At 44.3% G+C, this 12,454-nt stretch overlaps 2 protein-coding genes across 4 annotated transcripts in view; both read right to left on the minus strand.

Moving 5' to 3' along the window:
• Window positions 1–92: 92 nt before the first annotated feature.
• On the minus strand, window positions 93–8,530 carry nup107 (nucleoporin 107). The gene is made up of 27 exons (XM_086060325.1): window positions 8,403–8,530; window positions 7,840–7,919; window positions 7,611–7,706; window positions 7,262–7,356; window positions 7,047–7,167; window positions 6,869–6,972; window positions 6,664–6,779; window positions 6,517–6,565; window positions 5,828–5,899; window positions 5,665–5,753; window positions 5,438–5,513; window positions 5,246–5,359; window positions 4,885–4,975; window positions 4,710–4,789; window positions 4,587–4,646; window positions 4,361–4,506; window positions 4,076–4,124; window positions 3,923–3,992; window positions 3,748–3,863; window positions 2,756–2,945; window positions 2,582–2,688; window positions 2,408–2,510; window positions 2,160–2,320; window positions 791–916; window positions 603–716; window positions 355–522; window positions 93–265 (listed from the first exon to the last, which is right to left on the minus strand). The coding sequence occupies exons 1-27, from the start codon at window positions 8,408–8,410 to the stop codon at window positions 158–160; spliced, it is 2,709 nt and encodes a 902-aa protein (XP_085916451.1). The 5' UTR covers window positions 8,411–8,530; the 3' UTR covers window positions 93–157.
• Window positions 8,531–9,472: 942 nt separating this feature from the next.
• Window positions 9,473–12,454, minus strand: part of plxnb2a.1 (plexin b2a, tandem duplicate 1) — a 41,909-nt gene continuing 38,927 nt past the window's right edge. For all 3 annotated transcript variants that reach the window (XM_086058876.1, XM_086058874.1, XM_086058875.1), the window contains 6 exons: window positions 12,228–12,388; window positions 12,012–12,159; window positions 11,873–11,937; window positions 11,719–11,794; window positions 10,672–10,746; window positions 9,473–10,593 (listed from right to left, as the gene is read on the minus strand). In XM_086058876.1, coding sequence (XP_085915002.1) covers window positions 10,489–10,593; window positions 10,672–10,746; window positions 11,719–11,794; window positions 11,873–11,937; window positions 12,012–12,159; window positions 12,228–12,388 — 630 coding nt within the window. In that variant the 3' untranslated portion in view covers window positions 9,473–10,488. The remainder of the gene's footprint in view (window positions 10,594–10,671; window positions 10,747–11,718; window positions 11,795–11,872; window positions 11,938–12,011; window positions 12,160–12,227; window positions 12,389–12,454) is intronic.

Here is a 12,454-nt window from a genome sequence, read left to right on the forward strand (position 1 = left end):
GCCAATTATCAATTATCTTCATCCTACAAAACAAAATATTTTTGCCTCAGTGCCAGTTGCTCTGCTTTAAACAAACAATCAACCCATCCAAGTATTTTTTTTTTACATTTATTTAGAAAATATAGAACACGCAAACAAAACATAATCCAGGGGCCTTTCATGGCTGCAACTCATAGCCGAGCGGGTCAAGTCCCTGGTCCAACAGCGCGAGGGACGACTCCCTCAGCTTCTGAAGGAACCGTCTCAGCTCCTCTTTAGAAAACACCTAAATAAACACAAGCCCACAGTTGGCCTCGACCAAGACGCAAAGCGCAAAAGAAGAAAGCCGAAGGGCGGTGGCGGCGGCGAGGTTACCTGGTAGAGGCCGTAACGGTCAGATGAGATGATGTCGGCGAGCTGCAGCGCCTCCTGGTGTCTGGAGGAGCTCTGCAGCACGCTGAGCAGCAGGAAGCTGAGGCGAGGCAGACACAGCGAGCGCAGCGCCGACATTTGGTGTCTGCGCTCGGCACCCTGCTCCGAATCCTGACAAAAACATTCGGGAAAACCCTCAAATATGCTTCTCACTCATTGGCGCGCAAGACGGATGAGCGTTTTGTCCCGACCTGTACGTTGTCCACCATCCAGCCCCCGTTAACAAACAGCAGCACGTTGTAAATTCTTTCCTTCACGTCTTGAGTCAGGACATCCAGGCGGCCCGACCAGGCCGAAAGCGCGGCCTGGCGGCGAAAAAGGCTTTTTAAACACATCGCATCTGGAGATAAAGCCATGATTTCCTTGGCGGCGTGCGTACCTGGTACTCTTTCTCTCTCATCTCATTGGCTACCCGCTCTGTGAATTTTACTTCTGGTGCAGGTGTCGGCTTCTGGGGGGCGGAGCTACTGTGGCTGAACCAGTCGATAAAGGCTTCATGGGCTTCCTGGAAGAATATTTCAGATGTTTGGTATTATTAAAGCTATGTCAATTTTAATTAGCCTGTCTGTGGCGTTTTGCATTAAGAAAAAGAGGCAGAGAAGGTTCCTTACTAAGCCGCAGTTGTAATTGTTGGCATAGAACAGAACAATATTTGCCTGCAGGTAATGTCAGATGTAAGGCTGTCCCGACGAGTCGACATAACCAATGACGTAAATACGTCGGCATGCACGACATATCGTCGAGCGTCGATGACGTATAAAGCGCTCCAAAGTCGGCCGACATGGCAACATGACTGCTAGCTTGACTTCCCTTTTGGATGTTTCGGCTTACGTTTCCGACGTTTTTATTGAAATTACATATTTTTTTACCATTATCATCATCATGCCACCCCGAAAGTTCATTAAGTTTTTAATTGCTACTTTAGGACGCAGTAAACAGCTAATTAGTTACGACGTCATTGTATGGTATGGCACAAATCTCCATTGTTAATGGCTAGCAGCTAGCTGTTAGCGTTAGCAACGAGTCCCTGGTTCAGCCTGCTTGGCAGCCATAAATGAGTTTGACAGCTGGTACCTGGCGTGCTTTCTTTACTGCTTGTTTAATATTGGACCAAGGCTACTTTGCAATTTACTCTCCATGTTTAAAGGAAGGGAACGTGCCTTAAAATGTACTTTGAGGTCTTTTCATTATTGTCTTCTTTTATTTAATAAAACACTTTTGCCCATAAAAAAAATAAATAAATAAAAAAAATAAACTCAAAATGTCAAATATAGCCGTTTAGATTTTAGGAATATTTAAGCCATTAATACCTTTTTATTTTACACATGGACCACGTATAAAGTAAGAATGTATGTGCTTCATATTGCACGTTGTGTTCCTGAATCCTAAATGGCCATACTAGACGTTTTGAGTTGTTTTTGGGGTTTTTTTTTAATGGGCAAAAGCGTTTTACAAAGTAGGTGAAGACAGTCCTATTACTATAGTACTATTTATCTTCTTTTTTTCTTTTTTTTTTGCCGATCCGAAAAACTTTTGTCTTAGCGAGTTGAGTTATATTTTAGCATTAGGCTAGCAGACATTTGTGAATCTGAATTTGGTTGAATAATTTAGTGTTTAAATGTTAATTTGTCTTTTGCTTTACGGTCAACTTCAAGTGGGAGCAGCAAAGTTTGCGTGTGGTGCGCAAGAGTGAGAAAGAGAACTATTAAATACCACTTCTATATAATGGAATAATAATAAACACAAACCAGGTAGGCTCTGATGCACAGATGCTCTCGAATGGCGTTCTGATCCTCGGCGGGCAGAGGTGACATGTGGCTGAATCCCAGCCAATCGCTGCAGATTTCTCTCAAAAAATCGGCGGGAACTTTGGAGAAGACCGCTTTGGCCGCGTCGTGTTTCTCGAGAGCTGCGAGGGAGAACGGACGAAGGAGTGCCTCACGATCCCGCCAGGTGAATAATGAGTCACGCAATGATGTGAAGTGTTTGTTGTTACCCAGGAATCTCCTCATGATGGCGTTGGACTGCTTCAGGGCTTCAGCTCGATGGGCGGAGTCAAAAAGAAGCCAGTCGATGACGTCGATCTTCTGTTGGTCCTCCTGTAAGAAGACAACTCCTGACACACTCAACATGGACGACAACTTGATGACTTTTTAGGTTCCAAACGAACCAGTGTGGTTCCCGTCTCCAGAGTCTGGCTGTGAGGCATGAACTCGGTGTCATCCCGCTCTCGCACCGTCTCCACCACCAGTTTGGTCACAGCCGCCACATCCAAACCTACACGAACAAAATGATTCCAAATGTGCTCGCCATCTTGCCGCCTAACCAAAGTTTCTGCTCTCACCGGCTTCGGTGGCAAGCTGCAAGCAGCGGGGGCGGAGCTCCGGCTGGCTGACGGTTTCCAGGAAAACGGCGTATTGAGTGGTGGCCAGGTCGGCCGGCAGCTGGCTGACGTAGCTCGCCACCAGGTCCGTCTGCTGGTCCCGAATGAGCAGGCTCACGTACGCCTTCAGCACATCCACGCACACGTCCTCCTGCCACACGGAGACAGAAATGACATCGACGACACTGCAGGCTCGGGCCAGAACACCGGCCAATTGGGCCAAATGGCCGATTATTTCCCCCTTAAAACATTATCATCAAAGAAAACCTAAGTATCCGACGCTGTGAAAATACCCTGAATGCACCATTTTGCTTGCGTAGCTTTAGCAACTAGCAAGTGTGTAGCGTGTTATTCTGTTGTCCCTAAGCGTCCTTTAAGCTGTTTAATAACACCCCAATTGGACTTTACCATAAAACTAAACACACGACGATAAGAATTACATCCACTGTATATTTAAATACAGAATATGCTTAGTTTTTTTAAAACATTGCTAGCCTAGCGCTAATGCTAAAGGCGAAGGGAGAATCCCATTCAAATGCTAACAGGAAGTTAGCATTGATTTTCCTTTAAATAACGAATATTCAGACAAATGCTGTGGGAACACATAACACTACGCAAAGGCACAAATTCTTCCCAATGTGTTAAAAATTAGTTATTTTAATGGAATTCAATCGGAGTCCAGTCCAGTAACTTGCATCTGTACTCAATTTAAGTGTGTACACGGCACCACTCTGCCCCCAAGAGGCCAAAACGCACATTATTTGTTGTTATTGTTTTTTCAGATTATATTATTTTACTTTATTCTATTCTTTTTTCACTTTTTAATTGTTTTATTTTGTCATTGTCCTTCCAAGTTATATTTAAAGTTGATATTTCTAGAATTCAAAGACTTTTCTCAAAAATCAAGGCGCAATCGTCCAAGGATTTAAATCCCATTTTTACGTCGTCGTTACCTTCAGGGCCAAACCCATGGAGCGGAAAAAGAGCAGCAGGTGACTCATGAAACGCATCAGGTGTGAGGGGAGCGCCGGAGACGCCATCAGCCAATCACTGAACTCCTCCAGAAGACCTGAGAAAAAAGCCGCACGCTTACGAGGCCCTCTGAAGGCGTCGAGGAGGAAATCTTACCATCCAGGTCTCTCAGGATGACAAACTTCTGAATGACATGGTAGTGCTCTTGCGTCTCCTCCAATACCCTCTGTGTGTGCGCACACACACCAATCATGTGGGTTCAGTCATGTGACCTTCATGGGAACCAATCACATTCACTTTGCGTTTTACCTTGGACTCTGACGCTTGGAGCTCCTCAAACACCTTTTCCATCGTCCAGCTGAGGAGAAAAGGGACCTCATCAGGGACTGCCTTTGGTTGACAAGATCACATGACTAAGTGTGTCCAGGTCCACAAAGTAAAAACCCTGCCACAGGTTGGCTTTAGCCACAAGTGCTTCTAATCAACAGGTTGAGACGAACTCCTTTATCTGCCAGTTGAGTAGGAAAGTTAATCTGTGGCATATTTTTTTGTGTTTTTTGACTTTCCGGACCCTGTGTGTGCGCGCGCGGTTACTTTGCTTCCAGGTATTCCCGCGGCAGCGTCTCCACTTCCTGGTCGGTCATCCCCGATGACATCAGATGCTTTTCCACCAGCGTGTCCACCATCACTCTGAAGTACGCCCACACGCAGTCCTCCCACGATTCACACACAGCCAGCACCTAACACACACGCACACACACACACATTCTTAGCTTAGCATGTTAGCACACTTATGGAAAATAGACATCGGTGAGCTCACTGGTTTGAGATTTCCACTCAGGCAGGCATAGATTGCTCTCTCGTATCTGTTTATTTGCTCCTAAAGAAAAAAATAAATCCATAACATGTACAAAAAATGTCATGCATGAGCACGCGCGTGTACCTCCTCAGCCATCCTCCAGGTGCAGGCCTTCCAGATGCCTCTTTGAGGATTTCCTTCAACCGGACGCAACTCCGCGCTGCCTGCACACAGGAGGAAAACATCCCTGAAGTGAGCTCAAGGAAAGGCACTGCATGGGGAAAGTAGGTAAGCCCTTTTAAAGGAGCTTGAAAAGGACCCGAGTTAATGTTGGGATCGTGGTAGAGCTTCCAGCCTTCCAGCGTGGCTGCTCGCCAGGCCTGCCCACAGCGTACGCACAGCCTCTGAGCCTGCGCACACAAAAATAATGCACAATAAATAACAAATAATAATACAATATATAATAAATTGGAGGCCTTTCTCAATGCAAATGAGGCCAGAACAGGTGGAATTTAGCAACACACATTTTTTTCAACACAAATTTTTTCTACGCACGAATTTAGAACCTGTTCTATCCACTCTTTGATAAATGAGGCCCCTGATGGGTCGAACTAAAGAATATGGTTTCATTTTCCCGCCCCAATCAAACCTTATATGAGAGCGCCGGCCCTTTAACTAACCTCATCGGTCATGCCGGCCCGGATGAGAATGAACAGGTTCTTCAGCAGACGGACGTCGTCTTCCTGGTCCAGGACGGCCAGAGGTCGCTGCTGCCGGAAGGGGGCGTCCGGGTCCTGAGAGTACGTTCACGAGTCATCGGTGACGAGTTTGGGAGCGGTCGTGGCGTGTATCATCCCGTTAGCGGGTCTCACCAGCTCAGTGACCAGCGGGACGGTGGAGACATTTTTGCCCTCGAGCCTCAGCTTTAGCATGTGCTGCGTGTTCTCCCTAACGAACAGACACGGCTGCTCAATTTGTGATAATTAGCACAACATTATAGCCCAGCTATAGCGTTTCGAATGTTAGCATTAAGCTAGCAGACTTGCATTATGGTTTGGTTGAACACGTTGGTTTTTTACATATACAGGCTGCGACTCACCAGCAGACACTTTTGGCGTAATATTCAATGTTGTCGGAAAAGTCCCCCATCTGATCCTTGGCGATGCTCTCCAGCCAATCAACGACCAACTAAAAAGGTGAGGCGTGACGTAGCGGTGAGCTAAGCGCTAAAATGACAACACGGTCCAAACGGGGTTTGTTACCTGACTTTGACGTACGACTGCATCGCGCTGGAAGAGTTGCTCCACCTCCACCTTCTCACTTTCGTTAGGAATCTGCATACACAATTAGGCCAAATCAACATGATACATTTCTTACACATTACCCTCAATTGCCATGGAGAGGTTATCATTTGGACTATTTCTACAAATTCCCATGGAGATATTCCACTTTAGGGCTGAACGATTTTCGATTTAATTTGACATTTTCTTCACATTCAAGCTTTTTATTCACAATGTACAGTAACATTTCCAAACATGATTGAAAATAACATACCATCGAAATATTAAAAAGCTGTTACTCGGATGCAAGAACTAAAAAGAGGTTGTGTGGTTCAAGTTAAGGCAAGACCTACAGTACGACTTGGCGCCATGTTTAAATGTGCAATTATGTGTAACGTTTCGTACTAATGTCCACGTTCTTTGTAAATAAATATATTTTGTGTGTGTGCGCGCGCGCACTGTGGCACGCCGCTGATTGGTGAACTTGGGGGATAAAAGCCCTTTAAAAAAAAAAAATGCAGCTTTGACGATCTCAAAACCGCACTGCGAGATCGCAATTTCACTCCCAAAACGATAGATCGTTCAGCCCTAACTCCTCCCCTTTGCTACCATATTGTTGAGCGAGTGTGTCGCCACGGTATCGTGTTTAACATCAGCAGTCTATCACTCACAGCCATGTCGACCATCATGTCCTCTTCCAGGGCCAACTGGACGCGATCCCTGCAAAAAAAAAAAAAGAGGTCAAGAGACAGAGAGGGGGCGAGCTGGTCAGATCCAGTCAGGTGTGAGGTGCTGTCAAACAGGAAGTGGATGTCCACCTGTACAGAGAGGAGACGAGCCGCCACGTGTGGCTTTCCTGCTGAAGTAGCCAGCGCACTCCTGCCGTCTTACTGTTCTGGCCTGCTCGCAACACCACCGACTGGAGCATTTCCACCTGAAACACCCGAGAGAAGGCGCGGACTAAGTCGAAATCTTCGATCAAGTTCCATGTCCCACAACAGGTGACTTAAGTCATGCGGCTACCTTGTCTTGGCAGAGGGTCTGGTAATCCTCCAGCAGCTCAAATACGGCAGAGGAGGAGTGTTTCAAAAAGGACGTGAGGAAATCTGTGAAAAGACTGGTCGCCGCTGCAAGAACGGGAGCCAAGGGATAAGATGGAAACCACAGCGTGGCAGGGGCGGAGTGCGTTTGTTTCACTCACCGGCCTCTCCGGGGTCATCTTCCTTTAGCAGGGCCGAGCTGAGGTGGGTGATGTCCTCTGTGAAGAAGCTGGTGTTCTCCAAACCCGTCACATTGTCAGTCAAGTCGCTGTCGTCCAAATTCTACACACAGCATCGAGGTTGATTCACACAATTTGCCATCGTGTGAGTTTTATAATATTAAGTAGCGTTTATACTAAGTGTCATGTTTTCTCACCAATCCGACGAATGATTTTCTTGGCGTGTGCACAATGTAAGGAGTACGGCCTGCATAAGCCAAACTGTCAGAAACATCTGGAACCGTGGGAGTTACTGGAGGCAGAGGGTTTAAAATTAAACAGGAAGTGAGGCTTGCTGTCACCCGAATAGAGATCTCACATTTGGGGTTGCAAAGAGGTGGAAAATTTCCATTCCAATTTAGCTGGAGAATTTTAAATCTAACATATTTTCCCCGGCTAAGTTTAACAATAAGAGCACACCTTGACTGTTGTAAAGTCCTCACTATTCCCATTAATTGCATTGAAATTGTCCAACTTTGACCGTACCCTGCCTAAATTTTGCCCTACCAGCCTGTCTGAAAAGTGAGGTAGGCGTGTTCCTCCGCGTAGAGCGGGCCGGCGTTTCCAAGGAAGCACCAGGACTGCCGCTGCCAGGTGTGAAGACTGAGATCAGTGCTCAGGAAAAACAACAACACTAACAGTTGCGAAATAAAATCAGAATGGAGTCAGGCACCATCAGCGTCACAGAACGGAAAAACAAGTCAAAGGCTGAGCAACACACAAATTTCCAGGATACATGCCACGTTCTTCAATCGACGGGCAGCGACTGACACAAAGTCATTTCGAACCACCGGAGACGGCAGCTCACGTTCAATCCTGAATAGCAACAAGTACACAAACACCACAACAGTCAAAAGGACTCCGTATTTCTATTGTAGAGGGTGTCCCTAAAAGTAGGCAACACCGGCAACTAACGAGATTCACCACATCCCTTGGTCATATTATTCCAATACATTCCCATTGAATAAAACGATGTTAGAAATGTCATTTCTTGAAAATACGCATATGGGCTGCGATCTTATTTTATTTTATCATTTTGAACTTTGACGCATCAAAGTTGAAAAGCTAAGTTGACCACTGCCGTGATCACAACATTAGCCGGTTAGCATCTCGATCATTGTGAACGGGGGTCGGCGTTAGCATCGTTAGCCCCCGCTAGCGTACTCAAATAACTTGACACAGGCGATCGGATTCTTAAAACTAAAGACGAATGACACGCTGGTGTTCTCTTTAAACGGCTAACGCGATCTTAAAAGAAGTCAAAGCTGTGCGGGGTTTAAAAAGTTAAAATGGTATTACCAGTCCATGTTTGTAAGATGTCACTTCCCGCTTCACGAGGTTCAACAAGCTTCTTCTTCGTGGGGAAATTAAATGCTGCATTCGAGGATGGTCGGAAGTCGGACTTTGACGTCCAACCAGGAAGTTCTATGTTTTTCGTAAAAAATGTGTCATTATTTTTCATCCTTAAAATGTATGAAGATAAAAAATGCAGTGAAATTGTGTAATTTAGTAGAGGAATTTAACCTTGCTGATATCGCCCCCTTTTCTTTCTTTCAAGTTTTTATGTATTGTGTGTTGTTTTTGGAGATTTCTAAGCTTGTCTTTTACCTTTTCTATATATTGTTTAACTATATACTAGAGGAAAATTGCCAATATGTTCTGTACATGTTTAAACGAATAAAAAAAATAAAAACTTCAAACCAGGAAGTTTGTACGGAAACGCCCCATTGAACTCGGAAATTCAGACTTCACCAACGGACTACAATGTGACGTCACTCTACAACGGCCATCCCTTTGGAAACACAAAAACTGAACCAGATGCTATTATTTTTAGGAAAGATCTTAACCATTTAATTTTTAGTACAGCATTTAAACATTCAAAAGCAATTGCCCAAAGTCCACCTTCTTTATATTCTTTTGTCGTTTTAGATTTTTTGATATAGTGGACTCCGTTTTTCCAAATAAAATTAATATCAATTTGGTTTATTGCTTTTATTGATTTGTCTGGTTCAGCCATAGAATATTCTGGATAAATGCACCTTGCTAAAGATTCTATTTTAGTTAAATATGTTCTTCCAAAAAACGGTTAGATCTTGTAGCCAAGATTTCAATTTGAGTTTACACTTTTTGTTTGGATATTTAAAGGATAACTCATTAAATCTGCAACATAGAAAAAACTATTTAAATTGGTCAACATTTCACCTTTATGGCCGTTGCCTTTGAGGGAAAGCTGATGAACTTGCACATCCCATCTCTCCGACATGTGCACTGAAAAGGCGATGACGAGGAGGAGTGTGTGTGTATGTGTGTGCACGTGCAAGGAAGTGGATGATTCCGTTGGTATCACATGACTGATTAGAACTCTCATGTCCGTATAAACATTTTTATTTCATTGGAGATTTCCAGGATTTGTTTTTGTCCTGCGCTTGCTGGTTTACGATCCTGGACTTGCCTTGTGCCCATCCAAATGCTTTTATTCCCAAAACAAGTCATCAAGGAGGGAAGTGGATGGAGTCCCTCATATCATTATGTGGGCGCACAAAAAAAGAAAATCATAGCTCTAATATAGATGGATTTTGCACATAAAATACACATTTGTGCCCCCCAATCTCATGTCTGGGGCTGTGCTCTTCAAAGTCCGTACCTGCTTCCTTCTTCTTCCTTTTTTTCTTTTTTTTTTTTACATTCAAGTCGCTTCCACTGCCTCAAAATGAATCAACGTACACAAACAAGTCACAAACACATTCGAGACCAAATCACTAGTTGCTCTTAAAGGCACTCCATGGTGACAAAAGTAAACATTCTGTTCACATAAATGAAGTCAATGGAGCTGCAGAATATGACATATAAAAAGAAATCATGGCCACGAATGAGTATTTACATTTTTTACCGCATTTCATGTCGGGAGCTCCACGTAAGCCTGCTGTGGCAAGTCATAAAATATAATAAATGCGTGTCGAGAGCTCATAAACGCGTCTGAATATCAGAACCGACAAAGAGAACCTTCAAACAAAGCTTCACATTTCAAAGTTAAAAAAAATTTAAAAAGCAAAAGTACCACAGAGCGGATTATTTAAAAAAATGAGCAAATAGTGCACGTAAAAAAAAAAAATCATGATTCAGTCTTTTTGTCAGCGGATTCAACATTAAAATCATGTTTTTGTTTGTTTTCCAGCTGACAGGATCTTTTGACTTCATGAGCAGTTTTCTTTTGGCCGCTTCGTCAACGTCCTGTGACTTATTGTGAAAGCGTCTCGAACGCAGGAAGTCAAACGTGACCGGCGCAGAGCTCTGATTGGTCCAAATGTCTCAGTGGTTATAAAAATTAAAAAAAAAGGCTTCTTCACGATTTTTCCTTCTTCTTGTTTGGTCCAATTCAAGTGTTTCACAGATCCGTGACTTTGTTCTCCAGGGCGGCGGCGATCTGCTGCAGTCTGAGCGTCAGCTGTCGGTTCTGGGCGGCCGGGTCTTCGTCCAGGGACTGGATGATCTAGAAAAGAATCATTGAAATGGTCAATGAATCAATTAACGAACGAAGTTGGTGAAGGAATGCAGAGGAAGTTCTTACCACGTCGTAGTATTTGCTGGCGTACTGATACAGTTGATGTAAGGCCTGTTGCGTGTTCAGCTCGTCTGTGTGTTGCTGCGCGCGCACACAGAAAATAAATTGGCAGAAAAAATACAGATTACAAATTCATCTGCCGATTATTTAAAAAAAAAAAATTTAATGCGTAAAATTATCTGAATGTGTGTCAAGACAAAAAAAAAACTTTGCACCTTGATTTTTGAGAAAATAAAGTATTTGAATAAAAATATCATAATATATAATAATAATAATATATATAGAAATATCAACTTTAAATATAACTTGGAAGAACAATGCCAAAATAAAACAATAAGAAAGTGAAATAAAATAAAATTACAAAAATGGCAACTGGAAAAACAATAAGAACAAATACTGTGCGTTTTGGCCTCTTGGGGGCAGTGTGGTGCCCTGCAAGAAAGTTACTTGACTGGTCTCCGATTGAATTCTATTAAAATTAATTATTTTTCACACATTGGGAAACATTTGTGACTTTGCTTAGTGTTATTTTACCCGTGAGTATGTGTTGCCACAGCATTTGTGTGTGAATATTCGTTATTTGAAGAAAAAACACTCCCAAAGTCGATGCTAACTTCCGGTTAGCATTTGAATGGGATCCTCCCTTCGCTTTTAGCATTAGCGCTAGGCTAGCGATGTTTAAAAAACGAAGCATGTTTTGTATTTAAATATACAGTGGATGTAAATCTTATAGGCGTGTGTTTAGTTTTACAGTTAACTCCAACTGGGGTGTCATTAAACAGCTTAAAGGACGCTTAGGGACAACAGAATAACATGCTAAACACACTTGCTAGTTGCTAATGCTACGAAAGCAAAATGGTGCATTCAGGGTACTTTTACAGCGTCAGAAACTTTGGGTTTCTTCGATGATAACGTTTTAAGGGGGAAAAAATTGGCCACTTGGCCGATTGTTTTGGTCGGTTTTTGAAGGGCAGCAATCGGCGGCCGATTAATCGGGCCGCCCTTGTCAGCACTCTCACGCACACACACCGACTCGGACTTTCACACACATACCCTGGACACCTCGGCGAGGTACGTGTTCATGTCCTGGTCGCTGACGGGAACCATCTGTCTGATTCCTTTGTAGTAACTGCACAAGACAAATGTGCATGCGCGTAACATTCGTGAGTGTTTAATGTCATTTTGCACACGCACGTGCGAGACTCACTCGTCCACCATCTTCTTGTAGGTGGAGATCTCCTTGGCATAGAGCAGCTTGTTGCTCGGCGACTCCTGCAGGGACAAACGTGGACACGAAAGACGTTGATTGGATATGGAGCGGACATGGGGCGAGCGGACGCGCATACCCGGCTGAGCTTGTGTTCCGTCTTGGTGCAGGCGTCCATGAAGGTCTGCGCGATGACGTGCAGCGAGGCGTCCACCACCTCGGTCACGTGCACGTCGAAGATGAAGTGAGGGTTGCGGAGGATGTTCACCCAAAAGCGCAGCGGCAAGCTGAGGACGACGTGATGGTCAAAAGCAAAAGTTTTTGCCACGGACGTCTCGACGTGATGCGTTGGCACCTGTTGGTCTTCCAGATGTGCAGCGTCTCCTCGTCAACGTTGTCGTGCCGCAGCGCCTGCTCGTCCAGGAAGTCGAAGAAGTACTTGATGGCGGGCGGCACGGCGGCGCTCGAGCACAGAACGCTGCTGAAGAAGTCGTCCACAAACTGCTGCAGCGTGCCCTGAAAATACACACCACATCGCACTGTGACATCAATGCTAATTTACTTTAGCCTGTCAATGGCGTT

Source organism: Leptonotus elevatus, chromosome 17 (genome assembly GCF_054856555.1).
Source record: "Leptonotus elevatus isolate MCC_2025b chromosome 17, RoL_Lele_1.0, whole genome shotgun sequence".
In the NCBI taxonomy this organism is placed as follows: domain Eukaryota; kingdom Metazoa; phylum Chordata; class Actinopteri; order Syngnathiformes; family Syngnathidae; genus Leptonotus; species Leptonotus elevatus.

What these genes read in the sequence shown, in the direction of transcription:
- nup107 (XM_086060325.1), bottom strand. An exon ending in TCCCGCTGGTCACTGAGCTG is followed by an intron (nt 5,360 to 5,437) that starts GTGAGACCCGCT and finishes ACGTACTCTCAG; the next exon opens with GACCCGGACGCCCCCTTCCG. An exon ending in CCTGGAGGATGGCTGAGGAG is followed by an intron (nt 4,647 to 4,709) that starts GTACACGCGCGT and finishes TTTTTTCTTTAG; the next exon opens with GAGCAAATAAACAGATACGA.